The sequence below is a fragment of the Hyposmocoma kahamanoa genome, unplaced genomic scaffold (assembly GCF_003589595.1).
Source record: "Hyposmocoma kahamanoa isolate Upper Pololo Valley unplaced genomic scaffold, ASM358959v1 93, whole genome shotgun sequence".
In the NCBI taxonomy this organism is placed as follows: Eukaryota; Metazoa; Arthropoda; class Insecta; order Lepidoptera; family Cosmopterigidae; genus Hyposmocoma; species Hyposmocoma kahamanoa.
The window spans coordinates 13450753-13466762 of record NW_020654810.1 but is presented as its reverse complement, the minus strand read 5'-3'; the positions used below and the strand labels follow the sequence as shown (position 1 = coordinate 13466762).

Genomic DNA, 16010 nt, shown 5'->3' with positions numbered 1-16010 from the left:
CGAACACGTTTTATTTAATTAGTTACGTACGGCAACCTGCTTGCGAATTCTTCGCTAATTAACTAATTCATTAACATACTTTTGTATACTTTGTTAGTAAGCTTACATCCTAAACTAAACATAATATTATTTTATTTATTTGCCTTCTCTATCGTATCAAATACGGTATTCAACTGTTTTGAAGAATTCATCAAAGATGTTCCGCTGCATAATAATAATAAACCGTATTCTCGAGGAAATTGGTAATAAAATAACCAAGACTTGAAATGATGGGCGGGTATTATAAACAATAAATAAGCCACACATTGTTTGCATCCGGTAGTGACCAATAACGATGCCAGTGGCAGCGTGCAATTTGTAATACAAAGACATAGTGAACAATGTTTTAGTGCGTAGGTAAAAAATAAACCGTCTACAAATTCGACTGTAACTCATAGTGTCTGCCTACAATGGGACAGTTGGTCTAATAGTATCGAGAACAATTTTTATTCATATACATTTTAACAAGAATAGCCGGGTTTGATTATCTATATTGAGCTAGAATGAAAAAACTTTAAAATATGTCTCCTCTTTGTATTTTTCATAAACATAATTCTAAATACAGTGTTCATATGTACGAACTTACAAAAATTGACAATTCACCTGAACTTGTGCTCAATAATTGGATGAATAATCGAGGATGAAACAAGTTCGGCTATTTATTCCATAAGCGTGACCAATATTCAGTCGATAGTCGATAGAATATTTATCGACTGCAATCACTAGCTGCTCGCAAGCGGGCAACGCTTTTGCACAATGAACTGTCATTTTACTCCGTCTTCAAAAAAGACAGACTATAGAAATTTAAAATAAGAAGTGGAAAAGTGTGAAGCGAAATGGACCTTTATAGTCGAAAATTTAATCAAAATTAATAAACTGACTATGCTAAAATGTCGTTTTTTAGGAGATATAAACTGACCTTAGAGGAAGGAAAAAAATAAGAAAAGACGCGATAGTCGCCATAATTTTTATGTTATTTTTATAAAACTGACACTGACACAAACTTAGTGGCCGCCATAATGGAAATAATAATACCGCTATGCTATAGCTATGTCACTTTTAAAATGGGAGATAGAGGTAAAGGTTCCAACAAACAAACAAATAAATAACGCAGATGCTCATCACCCTGCACGAGGGAAACTCTGTGCCGCGGGTGTCATGGACACACACATAGGTAGACAACCACAAATTACACCTAAACTCATGAGAGAAATATGTAAATGTAGGCCATACAAATACTTTTCGGGACTCGGAAATCGAACCCGGGACCTCTGCGTGGCAGTCCAGAATGATTATATTTATATCTTATAAAATTCAGAAGAATGAGTTAGTGAAGTCGAATCTTTAAGATTAATGCTATTTTTTTCATCAAAACCCAGCAACACACAAAACGTCAGTTATCTTATTATCTCTGATTTGAAATTAGACTAAAGCAGATGAGTAAAGAGTAGAGTAATATGGTGTACTTACATAAAAGAATATATGTTTACATACCATGTGTTATTTCTGTAGATGCAATTGTTAATGGCAAAAAAGCTTTGAGTTTAAGTAGATTAACGAATAGTGACAATTTGTAGTTTTGATAGTTAGTGAACAATTCATCATTTGCATTTATTTCACGGTATTGGCAATTGCAATGTTGTATACTATGACGAAGTGCTTGTTTGTTTGCGATTTGGGTAAAATCAGCAAATGTGGCGATTTCAGACCGATTTGATTGGCTTTAGTACCGTAAGCAAACACGAATTGCTTATTGCGTGGCAGGCCATATGCGCGGGCGCAGCGGAAAGGCGCAAACATAGCGACACAGCTAATTTATGCAGACTTCGTCTCATTTGGTGTACACTATAACTTCCTGCTCGTAAGTTAATTGCAACGGTTTCACTATTTTCGGAATCAGAATGAGTTACGGCATACATCAAATGACGAGACATTCTTTGAGAGAAATTTGGATGCGGGATACAGTATTTTTTATACACCCAAGACCTACTCCTGCAATGTAAATTGAGCCCAGTTCGCAGCATGAACAGCAGTGGTAGAAATTCTCCAGAGGTCTAGAAATGACGTATTTAAAAGACGAGGTGCAAATAACCGGCAGATGGCGCACAGTGAATGTTTAGACTAGCCATTGTTTTGATCTGAACGAATAATGGCATGCCTACCGCATTTTATTGTAAACTCTATATTAAGTTATTTTCGTTGTACTCAAGTGTACTCTCTATAAATACGTTGGTGAGAATATATGACAAATAATAGAAAAAAATATTAATACAAGTTACGTTTATTATGATAAGGTACTTTTAAACTTAGAAAATATAACAAGAAATATGTGTGATTTATAATCAATAATCAACAATGTTTACACCTAGCTACTTTGTACAATGGTCTGACATCATTTTACTTTCTTATGTAACAAATATAGCACCAAACTGCCTGCGATTGTCGCAACCCCCCTGAAAAATAAAAAGGTGTTAAAGGTTGATGTAATAAAAAATATATAATATTTATAATATACATAAATAATAAATATTATATATTTTTATATATAAATATATGATATTTAATTCTACATTTTGATTAGGAAATTTGGCGTAAATTTCATTTCATACTTCGTTGTAAGTTCCCGATTCATCTCATATTTTCAGAAACGAAGAAATACAACGACGAGTCAAATCGAAAGGAAACAGCAACATACAGACAATGTCTGTTTGTTTAGTTAACCATCACTCAAAAGGTATGACTGGGCTTCTAACATTGTATTTAGAGGAGCAGGGTTAATCAACAATCCATCATAAGAACGATCTGTAGATCTCTCAGAACCCGAAATTCCTTTGCGTAATAGTAAAAAGAAACGCAAGAGCGGAATGGTGTTTACAGGCAGGAAAGAATCTATGATTGGACTCATAATTTTATGACGATGATCTGAAACTGGGACACTTACCACATAGCTACTTGTCCCGCAACAGAGTGTCTGTATACGCTGAACGGCGATATTCTGTACTCCTGACTGTTTTTGAACTGTTTCAGAATGTTGTTAACACTAGAATTGAAGAAGTCGTAATTAGTCGCATTATTTTTAGAAAGCGTACGTTAGTATGCTGTGAAAAGTTATTTTAAATGTTTGAGAGGATACTTACGTAAATTGTGAGTTAGCTGCTATGAGAGCAGTCCGGTTGCCGTAAGGCTTTATGTCTATAGAGCCGAAACTCGCCAGCGCCGACGCCACCTACAGACAGACAGATTAATGTTGATGCACGTTTGGCATAAACAGCGATTGTAACTGCTATCTATAGCATGTCACACAGTCCCCTATCGCATAATAAAATATTGCGGCGAACTACAACACTGGGATGATTGTATTTATATCTAACCTTAAATTAACCTTGACAGTGGCATGAAAAATTACTCCTCGTACATTTGAAAATTGGACCGGGCACTTCGGAAAGAAAAGTCCAGATGTAAAAATAAAGTTCTCCACTTTGTGACACTTGGGCATTAGTAATTTGTTTTAACTAGCAACAGGAAACATGCGTACGGTGTTCGTTTGTGGGTGTGTGCGTCGGCGTGTGCGTGAACGCGTCTGGCTCCAAGCCAGGCTTTGGTAGTTTTCCTACTAGCAGCGTATGGCTTACTGTGTCTCCGCTTTTACAAGGCAATCCTATCGAAACCAAACACAGTGTTTCGGTACTCTTATGTCTGAAGATCTATCGCGCTGTAAACAGTGCCCCGCCGGCGAGGTGACAATTATTACGTCCATAATAGTACTTCTAAAATATGGATGCTAAATTATAGACTCCGAGGATTGAGACAACGCGGATGGAATAGAGTTTGTTTACAATTTGAGCCAAAATAGCATTGTTCAGATTACATAATGTCTTTTGAACCCTGTCGCGTTTGCGTAAACTTTGTGGTCGTTACAAGGTTTGCGTGGGAAGTTTGAATGCTGCAGTCGTCTGTCAGCAATTAGAAGCGCTCAAAGGGCAAAACATTTCGCAAATGTTTACCGTGATCATAACATTTTACGTTACAGCGGGGATGTTATCAATCACCATGACCTTACTGCTAACTTCTAACGTTAAATCTGTTTTCTAGGATGACTGAGATAACTCATAATGTCTTCTAGAATTTTATAAAAATAGAATACTATGGTTATAGAAACGTATTAAAAAAGATACACATATTCATGTAAATAAAGCTGCCTCCGTGGCCAAACGTTTACCATGCTGAACTCACACGCGGAGGTCTCGGGTTGTATTCCCGAGACGGGAAAATATTTGTATGGCCTAGATTTATTTCTTTCGTGGATGTAATTTGAAGTTGTCTATGTGTGTGTCCCGCGATCCAGGGTTTCCCCAGTGTGGGGTTATAATAATAATAACGCAAACACTCAACATAGCGCCATGGACACACACATATACAACCACAAATTACACCCAAACTCACGAGAGAAATAAATGTAGGCCATACAAATATGTTATGAGTGTGTGCACAATTTATTTATTCATTTCCCAAGTTATAGATGAATTAATGAAGGTAGTTCTGATGCGTATTCTGCATACAGGTTGTCCTAATACATACATATATATATATATAATATATATGTATTACATTATATTATATTATATATAATATGTATAATATACGGTCAGCAAGATAAAAGGCAATTTTTACAAAACTTTTTTTTATGCCATTCGACCCGGTCTCTGGTAATCAACAGACTCTATGGGACCAACTGAGGTAAGAGTACTCTAAATGTTAGAAATCGCAAAAAAACTTTTTACCATACATTTTGTAGGGACCTATTTAGTAATCAGTTATTCTAGGTAGTTAAGGAAACTAACAAATTGACAACATATTATGTATTTCAAAATAAAAACAATAACGAAAAGCAAAATAACATAACAAACTCAAAAAGTCTATGGTAGTAAGTGCTCGAATTGATTGCCGCCTTGGCGGATGCATCGATTCGCTCTCTTCCGCAAAGAGCACGTAGCGGCTGAAATTCTACTCAAACGGATTCTATTGAAAATTGCTGCAAGATGTCTTTCAATTCTTGAACACTGTTGTATTTTTTGATCCTTATTACTATTGATCCTTACCAGAGACCGGATCGAATGGCATAAAAAAAAGTTTTGTAAAAATTGCCTTTTATCTTGTTGACTGTACCATTTTTTCAAAATCTGTGAACGCCAATCAAAATATCTTCAAAATTAATGGATAGTCTTCTAGAACCGTTTTCCTGTAACTACAACGATTAAGTAGCTGGCCTTGCTGCTCTGTCTCAAATTTACACCCTGTATAATAACGTAGTATTGTATAACACTACGATTTTGAACGAAGCGTACGATTAGCAGAGCAAGCGAAATTTTGTCGCGAACAAAACACCCATTTTTTTGATACTAAATAACGGTTCGAACAAGTCGTGCGCTTGATGGTAAGCGATACGCCTGTTCATAATAGTTACATTTAGAGCTTTAAAACACAAAGATCTCAGGGGCACTGAAACTGCGCCTGTTACCCTGACACATAAGTTGATAGTCTCATATGCCTGTAATTTCAGCATTTTCACAATTCCCTGCATCAAAAAAAAATTAAGAATTAGGAAGATGAGTGTTTTATTCACTTTATTGTATAAAGGTATCGACGTGTTCTTTGCACAAGATTTCAAATGAGATTTCAATGATAATGATGATGACACCTAATTAATGACTCAGTGACAGCTATCAACTTGATAGTAAAATAAGCATTGGCACAATCTATTGAGATGGCGCATTCTACAGATTGTGCCAATGTTCAGATATTATATTGCTTTTTGTATAGACAGACAGTTACAAAAGTGACAAGCGCCATCTATAGAGTATGGTGAGAATTAAGAACTCAATTAACAACACACAATAATATTTCTAAGTGAATTTTTATATATCACAGTTCTTCGCTTGATCCCTTTTGTCATTCTTTTGGTAGCCGTAGAGATATTTGTGAAAGAGTTCGTCCAGGGTAGTACGTAAGGCGCACCATAAATTTCTGGAACTGGCCACTTACATAAACAATATTTAAATAGTAATTACAACATTTGAAAATGGAACTCTTTGTCTGTAGAATACCATTTGTTTCATCTGACTGTCACTTATTTTTACATTGTGGCGTCATTTTAGAAATTGGTTGTCTACATCACCATAGATTTAACCAGTGAAAATTTTCGTAGTATGATTTTCTACGACTTTAAGTGTAATTTAACAGCTCAGCAAAGCATGTTTAGGCATAGGCATGAGTCAAATACAATCAATACTACACAAACATTTGGGTGTGAAAAAGCTGTGCTCTCGGTGGATCCAACACAATATGACTGAGGCTCAAAAAACGGATCGCGTCACTTGGTGTAATGCCATGCTTACCTGATTCAACGAAGGGGCGTCAAATTTGGTGTAGGACACAGTAACAGGTGACGAAACATGGATTTATAGTTACGATACCAAAACAAAGCAGCAATCGAGCGTATGGATCTTTCGAGATGAGCCGAAACCAACCAAAGTGGTGCACGTGCAAAGTGCATCTAAGCAGATGAGTGCTTCTTTTTTTAATAAAACTGGACACGTGGCTACTGTTGCTTTGGAGAATCGTTGTACCGTGAATAGTGATTGGTACACGACCATTTGTTTGCCGGAACTTATTGACAAACTCCGTAAAAATAACCGTAAACGGCGTATCATCTTGCACCACGATAATGCCAGTTCTCAAACGGCCAGACAGACAAATGAATTTTTGAAGGTGAACAGCGTTGACCGTATGAGCCATCCCGCGTACAGCCCCGACCTGGCACCTTGTGACTTTTATTTATTTCCAAAAATTAAGAACCAGTTACGTGGTCAACGATTTTCATCACCTGAAGAGGCTGTCGAAGAGTACGAAAAATATGTTTCGGAGATTGTCACGGAAGTGTGGCATAAATGTTTTCAAAATTGGTTCATTCGCGTGTAAAAGTGCATTAACGCTAACGGAGAATATTTTGAGAAATAATAAATTCATTTCTGACCATTTAGTATTTTTTTCTTATTAATTCCGGAAACTTATAGTACGCCTCACGTACTGCCACCTGACCTATTTCTGCCACCAAGCAAAGTCAAAGTCAAAGATTATTTATTCCATAGGTAAAATAAACTTACACTTGAAAACGTCACATTTAAACTACTGCTCGTTCATAGTGAAACTGACCTCCCTGAGAAGAACGAGCAAAAAACTCTAGGGATAGCTCTTTTCAAATAAACTTAAATGCTATGGAATACACTTTGAATCAAATTTGTGTGGATTCTGGAGCCGTGTCGTCTTTCCATACATCTTTATCTAACACGTAGACTTCAATTTTGTAATATGATTTTTCGATCAAAATATTTTTAATGTAGTTTTTAAACTTAGGAAATGATAAAATTAATATATGCTCCGAAATCTTATTGAGAAAAAAAAAACAGTAATGTTAGCATTACTGCGTTCCGGTTTTAAAGGGTAAGGGGGCTGGTGAAATTACAAGCACATGGGACTTGTCAACTTAGGTCTCATGGTGGTGGGTGTGATGACATTGCCCCTCAAATCTTTACGTGTTAAAGCTCCGAGTGCCGCTGCCACTGCTATGAACAGGCGTCTCGTATACAACAGGCGCACATCTTGTTCGTCTCATCATTTGGTCTCATAAAAATACTTGTTTCCCACTAAGAATACCTTGTCCATACAGTATGTATGGACTAATGTATGGACTAATTACAACCATTTATACTGTTGTCACCTACCTTCTATCTTACTATAATATAAAATATAAGCTCTATGCTGTTGCAAATTTAATTTCACCCAAATAATAAGTATTAACTGCCTCCGTGGCCGAACGGTTACCATACCGGACTGCCACGCAGAGGTCTCAGGTTCGATTCCCGGGCCGGGAGAAATATTTGTATGGCCTACAATTATTTCTCTCGTGAGTTTGGGTGTAATTTGTGGTTGTCTATGTGTGTGTCCATGGCACCCGCGACACAGGACTTCCCTAGTGCGGGGCTATGTTGAGTGTGTGCGTTATTATTATTATTATTCGCTTATACAAATTGTGTTGACAAGGTAAGACAGAATGTTAACGAAAGCGAAGCGGACCATTCATGCGATGAACCCTCGCGTATACAGTCCCCTACCTGATGATGTCACCAGCGCTCCGAACAGCGCTCCATTTGCTTTAAACTAAAAATGTGGCTAATCCGGAGCTTTTTTCAATTTATACAGTTTTTAATTTTAAGTAGGAAGTTTAGTAGTAGTAAGTTTTGATAGTACTATTTTCTTCATTACTGACAAACTGGGTTCATGACTGACTGTTGTCGACTGACTGGGTTCGAAATTATCAAGACATTTACTTTATATGATTATCTCATAATTATCCGATATATATCTGATAAATTATTCGTGCTGATTTAGTCTTGTCAAACAATGTCTTGATACAAACGCACGGTACGATATTGCTAGAGGTAGCATTTTGTTATTCCAATTAATTTTTACAAAATATAGATATTATAATTTAACATAATTAAGGCAAATTTATGAATGTTAATCGTCGTAATTATTATCATGATAATTAGCAATGATAAAAATCGTAATCATCATCAATGATAAAATTATTACTTCAGATCCTTTTTTTATAATACTAAGTAACGCGACGAACATGTCGTGCACCTGGTGGTAAGCGACATGCCTGTCCATAACAGTTGCAGTGCCACTCAGAGCTTTAAATCGCAAAGATTTGAAGGACACTGCCACTGCGCCCAACACCCTGTGACTAAAGTTGACAAGTCCCATGTGCCTGTAATTTCACCCGCATTCCTGATATGTCAATTTAATACATTTGCTTATTTGATATTCTAAATTGACTTTGCAGGTACTTAAGTCACATGTAATGAAAGTTATGAATAAATGATAAATTATTATGATTATGCAGTGTAATGAATACTAATGGTACAGCAATCAAACATGATGGTTTTCATCTGATCAAGAATAATGTAACCTACAGAAATAGCGACTCTTTATTATATATTTAGATTGTGTTGGCGAGAAAATGTAGTTTACCTTTCCAACGTTTATGACCCGTTCATTAAGCGCTTTTACGTGTAGCCACTCAGGACGGTGGCGTGGCGGGTCGTCGCCCACGATACTCTGCAATGTATACTACGTATTATTACTCCAATTTTGATTACGCTTACTCTTAGTGGGGTTGTACAGCATACAATACATACTTGTGAATATGAATATTTGAGAAAATATAGTGACATTGCATTTCAGGGGCAACCTTAGCGCCCTGTTACACGAGGAGAAAGTTTTCGCGCAGCGACCGCCCAGTTACCACGCCTTCATGTACATTAATGGCGAATCTGAATTCTATTTACTAGGCAACAACATTTAAATTCCTTTGAATAATGCAACAGCGCGGTCGCCGCGCGGCCGAATTCAAGCCAGTCTCGCCCGCGTGTCCGGGACGCTCATTTATCAAGATAAAACGTAAAAGCTAAGTGAATAGAGCGTATTTTGCCATGACAGTTAGACGCCCGCGGTTGCTGCGCGGGGTGAGCGCGATGAAATTGGTGTCGAATAAATGCGTTCTTATTATGATGTTTTGGAGTGCAAAAATGACAGCTGCACTAAAAATATTACCCGTAGTAGTATTTCATATCATCGGTAAGTCTTACTTTAATAAATTTAAAATTTTCTGTTTATCGAATTCATTCAAATGTTAATCGTTCGTCGTAGTCCAATTACTGGCCGCAAGATGGTAGCACGTTGAATAAAATTTCAATATACAATCAAAACGTCGCTTGCAACTTGCAATAAAGGTATTGAACTTTCAACGATGTAGTGACTGGGTAAAGTTTAAATTATATTAACAATCCAGAATTTGTTACAACTTTTTAAATTAGAAACTTATGACCAATCATTATTTTCTTTCGTGTTCCATTGAAAAAAAAAAAATAAAATCAAATAATGTTTAATGTAAGTAATAAAAATGTTCTATTGCGTTAATTAAAATAAAGTCAAGACATTATTCATTTATAATTGTTCAAATTACACGCGTGGATCAGTCTGCTTTCCTAAAATTTCAACAGTGGTGCAAGCTGTTTGTATGAGACTCTTTAATTTATTAATGAAACTTGTGCCGTTGGGCAACATCTTACGTGTTCTGTATTATTATTGTAGGGGCAACAACCGTTTACAATCTACAAGTTCCCTTGGGTTAAGTGAAAGGTACGTGTGATCAGTTATTTTAAGTTGCGTCTTGCATACTTTAGCACTTTAATGTGATACTAGCCGGAAGTAGTACGCTCTAAGCTAAAATGAAATCTTCCCTCCTTTTCTTACAAATAATGAACGAGAATGTAATGAATTTAAATTGACATTATTGCAACTATAGGGCTCACAAATAAAATTAGTTAGTCAGGTAACATTACGGCATACAGACAACACAGACATAGAGGTATTATGAATGTAAGAGGGTGTGCTAGACTTTACTTTCAATTTAATTTCATCAGCCCCCGTAGTATACCGCCTCGATAAAGCTGATAAATTATATCCATATGTAGCTCTCAAATTCGAGTGTCGGTTTATCACCGGCATTTTAAATTTTTATCACAATAGCTAACATGGCAAGCACCGTGACGTCAGTTTTTATGTCATTGCGTGTGACGCGACCAATGATTGCAAAAGATTAACACAGTGCCAAACAGGGCTGCAAGGTCACAGCTGATTTTAAAACATTTTGACAAATCAGTAATTTTTTAAAATTTCAAAACAGTAATTTGTCGACAAACGACAAAAGACAAACAAATTGATATGTATATAAATGATTGGAAAAAGGTGAGGAGAACATTTTTAATACTATTGAACTGTATTAGAAATACGTAAATAATAACTAATATTATGTAAAAAATGTAAAAGTTGTAACATAAACTGCAAAAACCCGAAATTTTTTGTTTCATAGTTTTCGCGGCGATGATTAAACGACAAAGATACTATATACGCAATTCCATGTCATTTATCCTTGTTTTTCAAAATGTATAACAATAGGTCATTACCAAATTAGCAAAGTTAGTTTTATCAACTGAAATATACAGGTTGTCCCAAAAATAACACGCCACGACACTGTGGGTAGGTGAGCTATATACCTTTTTTTTTTTTTTTGACGGGGGGAAATCTTTATGGATACCCCTGAGCCCAGGGAGACTCAGGGGTTATGTGGGGACTCTCCCTCCAGACTTGAGGGCCTACCCCACTAAAACCCCCCCGGGTTTCCCTCTCGCCGGTTGAGTCGGCGCCGTGGGATCAGTGAACATTCACCATGACGCCGCCCGGCCGCCCTAGCTTACGCCAGGGCTCCCGCGCCAACGGAGGGGCGAGTCGTTTGTCCTCCGGCCCGCCCCCCAGACGAGTGAGGCCGTGCGGTGCAGGCTCCGGAGTCCCTGTCCAGAGCCCGCTGGTCTCACTAGGGGATCAGGCGAGCAGCGAACTGCCTTCGCCTTCTCCCCGTACGTCTGCGCCGGAGCGGGTGCGCGTCCGCCGCGTCCTCGCGCACCCGCTCCGCGGCCTCCTTTTGCGACATAACCTCTGCGCAAAAGGAGGCCATCGCCTCCCAGGACTCCTCGCTTTCGAGCATGGCGGCAACCACGCTCGGCAGCGAGAGGTCCTGCCCTACAGTCCCCGTTAGAGTGCGGCGCTGCTCATCCCACCGGCTACACACCTCTAGGGTGTGCTGCGCGGTGTCATCCGCAGCGCCGCACTCGTGGCACGACGGGGACGGTTCCCTCCTCGCCACCTTGTGCAGGTAGTGACCGAAGCAGCCGTGCCCGGTCAGCACCTGCACAAGGTGGAACGACAGTGGCCCGTGGGACCGGTTTACCCACTCTACGAGGACAGGGCGGATCGCCTCTATGGTACGAGCGCCATAGGGGGGATCCGCCAAGCCCTCTTTCCACCGGTCCCGCATGCGGTGAGCTATATACCTACCAGAAAGAAATAATTTGACCTTAGTAAAAGTCTTATAGTTTTCGAGGTATTTGCACTTTTTTATTTTTTTGGAATAACTACTTTTTGTAGAGTTTTTTGCTACTATTGCCAGGGTCAGCTCCAGATGGTAGATGTTTTTATTTTTCAGGTAACCTGAATAGTTTTTCCAGGTACTGCGACTAATATTTTATCTGATAAATGTCATAAAATGTGAAAAAAGTTATTAATTTGGTATACCTCGTACCCTTGTAAAAAGTTAAACGTTAACTTTGAATAGCTAGTGTGAAAAAAAAAAATGTATGAAACTGAATTTGCAAATGATCTTAAAAATTGCTCCACTATGCTGCATATTATTGAGATTTTTCACAAGAACATAGTCATTTAATTTATTTTTCGTCATAACACCCTACCAGCTAATCAGTTTCTAAACAAAATTAAATTTAAACTTTTAAATGAATTAATTGCTAAGCGCTAGGTAACGGCGCATCAATCTTTTTCCCACGTTGTATTCGTAATAAAGGAGTGAGATAGTTACTAGGCTTTTCTTTCTCTCTCTGAACTGGTACAAACAAACTGTGACAAACCAAACTTCCCAAAAGCATGCGGATTTAGCTACTAATATCGTGGTAGAGTGCCTTTGTGTGTCGCTTGATTTGTCGCCGTTTTTACTTAATGGAAAATACAACAATAAAGTTTAAATAATTTAATTTTTATTAGATATTATAGCAAGTGTTCAAACTGCCTCTCTCTGACTCTAATGCACATGCGACATCTTTTGACGAATGAGCTTCTCAGACGCTTCAAACTCATTTGAGAAATTTCTCGAGCTGCTTCATAGACTCGTCGTCGTAGTTCGGTTTCTGTAGTGATAGCTTTGGAGTAAACTTTATCTTTTAAGCACCCCCAATAGAAGATGTCGAGGGGGTTCAGATCAGGCGATCTCGGTGGCCACAAAATTGGTCCCAATCGGCCAATCCATCTTCGTGGGAACGTCTGGTCGAGGAGCGTTCGGAAGTCGCGAGCGTAGTGGGCTGGACACCCATCATTTTGAAACCACATTCTTCTTAGTAATACTATTGGCACATCTTCGAGAAGGTTTGGCAAATGGTTTTGTAAAAACTCTAAATAATTTTCGCCATTTAGAGTCGGAGGCAGTTCAACTGGACCAAATATTTCCCCATTGAAAATTCCGGTCCGTAAATTAATTTTAAACTGGTGTTGGGACCGATCTTCTCTTCTCTCGTGCGGGTTCTCTAACTGCCAGCTACGGATATTGTGGAGGTTTACATAGCCATCTCTGCGACATACTGATTCATCACTCCACAAAATCGTATTAAAAAAGTTGGGGTCTTCACTGTGCTTGTGAAGCATTTGTTGAGAAAACTGTACGCGTTTAACGTAATCGCTCGGCAGTAAAGTTTGAACTCTCTGAATATAGTATGGGTGGTATCGGTGCTTTTTTAAAATTCGCTGTGCCGTAGACTTTGAAATGCCAGTCCGTCTTTCTATCAGGCGAACTGAAGTAGACGGATCTCTTGACACTTCCTGCAAAACTATTTCGTCTGTGACGGTACGAGGTGTGCCTCCACCACGATGGCCAGGGTTCCTACCCTCTCTGTATGCAGCATCAACTCTTATTATGGTCTCATGGGTCGGTGGCCTACGGTTAGGAAATCTTACCGCATACAATCTTGCTGCTAATCTTGCATTTAACGATACGATGCCGCGAGCAGAAACACGTCTAGTTTCGCCGTAAATTAGGTACATGTCAGCGTAATCACTATGAGTGAATTCGGGGTTTGCTCCAACGATATTCTGTTGATCTGCCATTTTAACTGTATAAAGGCAGTATCCGGAGGCGCAGCCGTCGATCACACACAAACAACACGGTCCAAATAGTAAGCAAATCAGGGTCCAAAGTAATGCCAAGTTGTTGCTATGATTACTAAAAAAACTTTTCCGATCGTTATCAAATCAAAGTCCAAAGTGATGCCAAGTCGTCGAAAGTGTAGAAACGGAAGCAGCGATAAAACGAAAAACGCGTACGTAGCACAAAACACAAAGGTATGTACTAACGGGTACTACGGGCCCAACCCGACCCGATCCCACCTGGCGACCGATACCGACGTAAGAGAGAGATAACAAATAAGGGTCATACCTCTCGCTCATTTTTTTACTACCTGGGGCCTAGCGACAGAGTAGTTAGTCATAAAGCTCAATAATTTAACACAATTTTTGTTTAGAAACCATTTCGGCTAGTAGGGTGTTGATGTCGAAAAAAAATTAAATGACTAAGTTCTTGTCAAAAATTTCAATAGTATTGTACAATTCCTGATTCTGCATTAAGTGGAGTAGTTTTTAAGATCGTTTATAAATTCAGTTTCATACATTTTTTTTTCACACTAGCTATTCAAAGTTAATGTTTAACTTTTTACAAGGGTACGAAGTATACCAAATTAATCACTGTTTTCATAGTTTATGATATTTCTCAGTAAAATATTAGTTGCTGTACCTGTACAAAACTATTCAGAATACTCGAAAAATAAAAATAACAACAATCTGGAGCTAACCATGGCAATAATAGCATAAAACCCAACAAAGAGTAGAGTTTTTGCAAAAAATAAGGGTATATATCTCGAAAACTAAAAGACTTTTACTAGGGTCAAAATATTTTTTTCTGGTAGGTATATAGCTCACCTACCCACAGTGTCGCTCTGGCGTGTTATTTTTGGGACCTGTATATTGTCACGGGGAGGTTTATCAGTCACACATATTCTGCATGGTACGGCCGCAGGTATATATTGAAATCCAAACTAATATTCTAATTGCGAAAGTAACTCTGTCTGTTACGTTTACACGCCCAAATCGCAATTTGTCACAAATATAAATTTTAAAGGGGGTGAAATATGAGATGAAAGTTTATATGGCGAACTAAAAAAGTCCCAGCATCAGCTAGTCATAAGTTATACAAATAAAAAAAACATACCATATAAGGAATAGCCCCGCGTATGATATTGATCCTGTTGCAATACGGCGCAAGAGCAGCAATTTTTTCCGTTGGGCCAACCGGACGGTACTTGCCGCTGTTCTCACACGCTGCCCAATGGCCTAGTCTGATAAAGCAGTATCCTGTGTGCCCAGGAACGTTTTTAAATATTTTTATTTAATATTATGAAGTTTTTATTACTATAATTATGTATTTTGTGTGAATATATTCCCCGAGTTTCTTATTATTATTGATACAAAGATCGAAGAAACACAAAAAAATTCCTCGACCTTCGACCTGACTGGACACGAACCAGCGACTGTTGTTTCAACGTGGCATCGTGATAATCAATAAAAATATTGCAATTAACATAGCGACATCTCTGTCAGTGTTTTGGTAGCCGTAAAGGCACCTGACTGAGTGAAGAAACTTTCATAAGTTGTCACAGCTGGCGATACGGATACACAATGAGGCAACAGTCGCAGGTTCCAGACAAGTTACCCAACTTTTCCAGGATATTTTCTTTGTATTTGTTTGATCTTTGTGTCAATAATATTTTTTTTTTTCAATTTATGAATCTCTCATACGCTATTGGGTTGCCATTCTAATTTTTTTTTCAATTGTAGCTATTTTTGAAAAAATCAATGGAGTATGTACAATACATAATGAATGTCTCTTGTGACCGACTGAGGACTGCTTTTAGCCACAGATTTTTCTGCTTCCTTGAATATTTTCTTTACAAAGCTTCACATTTTTGGGTTGAATAATTTCGAATGTAAGAAGAGGTTGGCAAACTGGTTGCAAAAATTAAATTATGGTGATACGGAAAAGTTGCTTTATCCAATAGTCTGACACAAACATATATACATACACACACATGTATCCAAATCACACACACCCAAACACACTCGCGTGCGTGTCACACACACACACACACACACACACACACACACACACACACACACAC

At 38.1% G+C, this 16010-nt stretch overlaps 1 protein-coding gene across 1 annotated transcript in view; it reads right to left on the bottom strand.

Annotated features, from left to right (window-relative positions):
* Positions 1–2314: 2314 nt before the first annotated feature.
* Positions 2315–16010, bottom strand: part of LOC113237193 (pre-piRNA 3'-exonuclease trimmer-like) — a 25725-nt gene continuing 12029 nt past the window's right edge. Inside the window, exons 7-11 of the mRNA XM_026473527.1 lie at positions 15044–15186; positions 9133–9219; positions 3177–3265; positions 2981–3079; positions 2315–2492 (exon numbers count right to left, since the gene is read on the bottom strand). Of these exons, the coding sequence (XP_026329312.1) occupies positions 2432–2492; positions 2981–3079; positions 3177–3265; positions 9133–9219; positions 15044–15186 (479 nt within the window). The 3' untranslated portion in view covers positions 2315–2431. The remainder of the gene's footprint in view (positions 2493–2980; positions 3080–3176; positions 3266–9132; positions 9220–15043; positions 15187–16010) is intronic.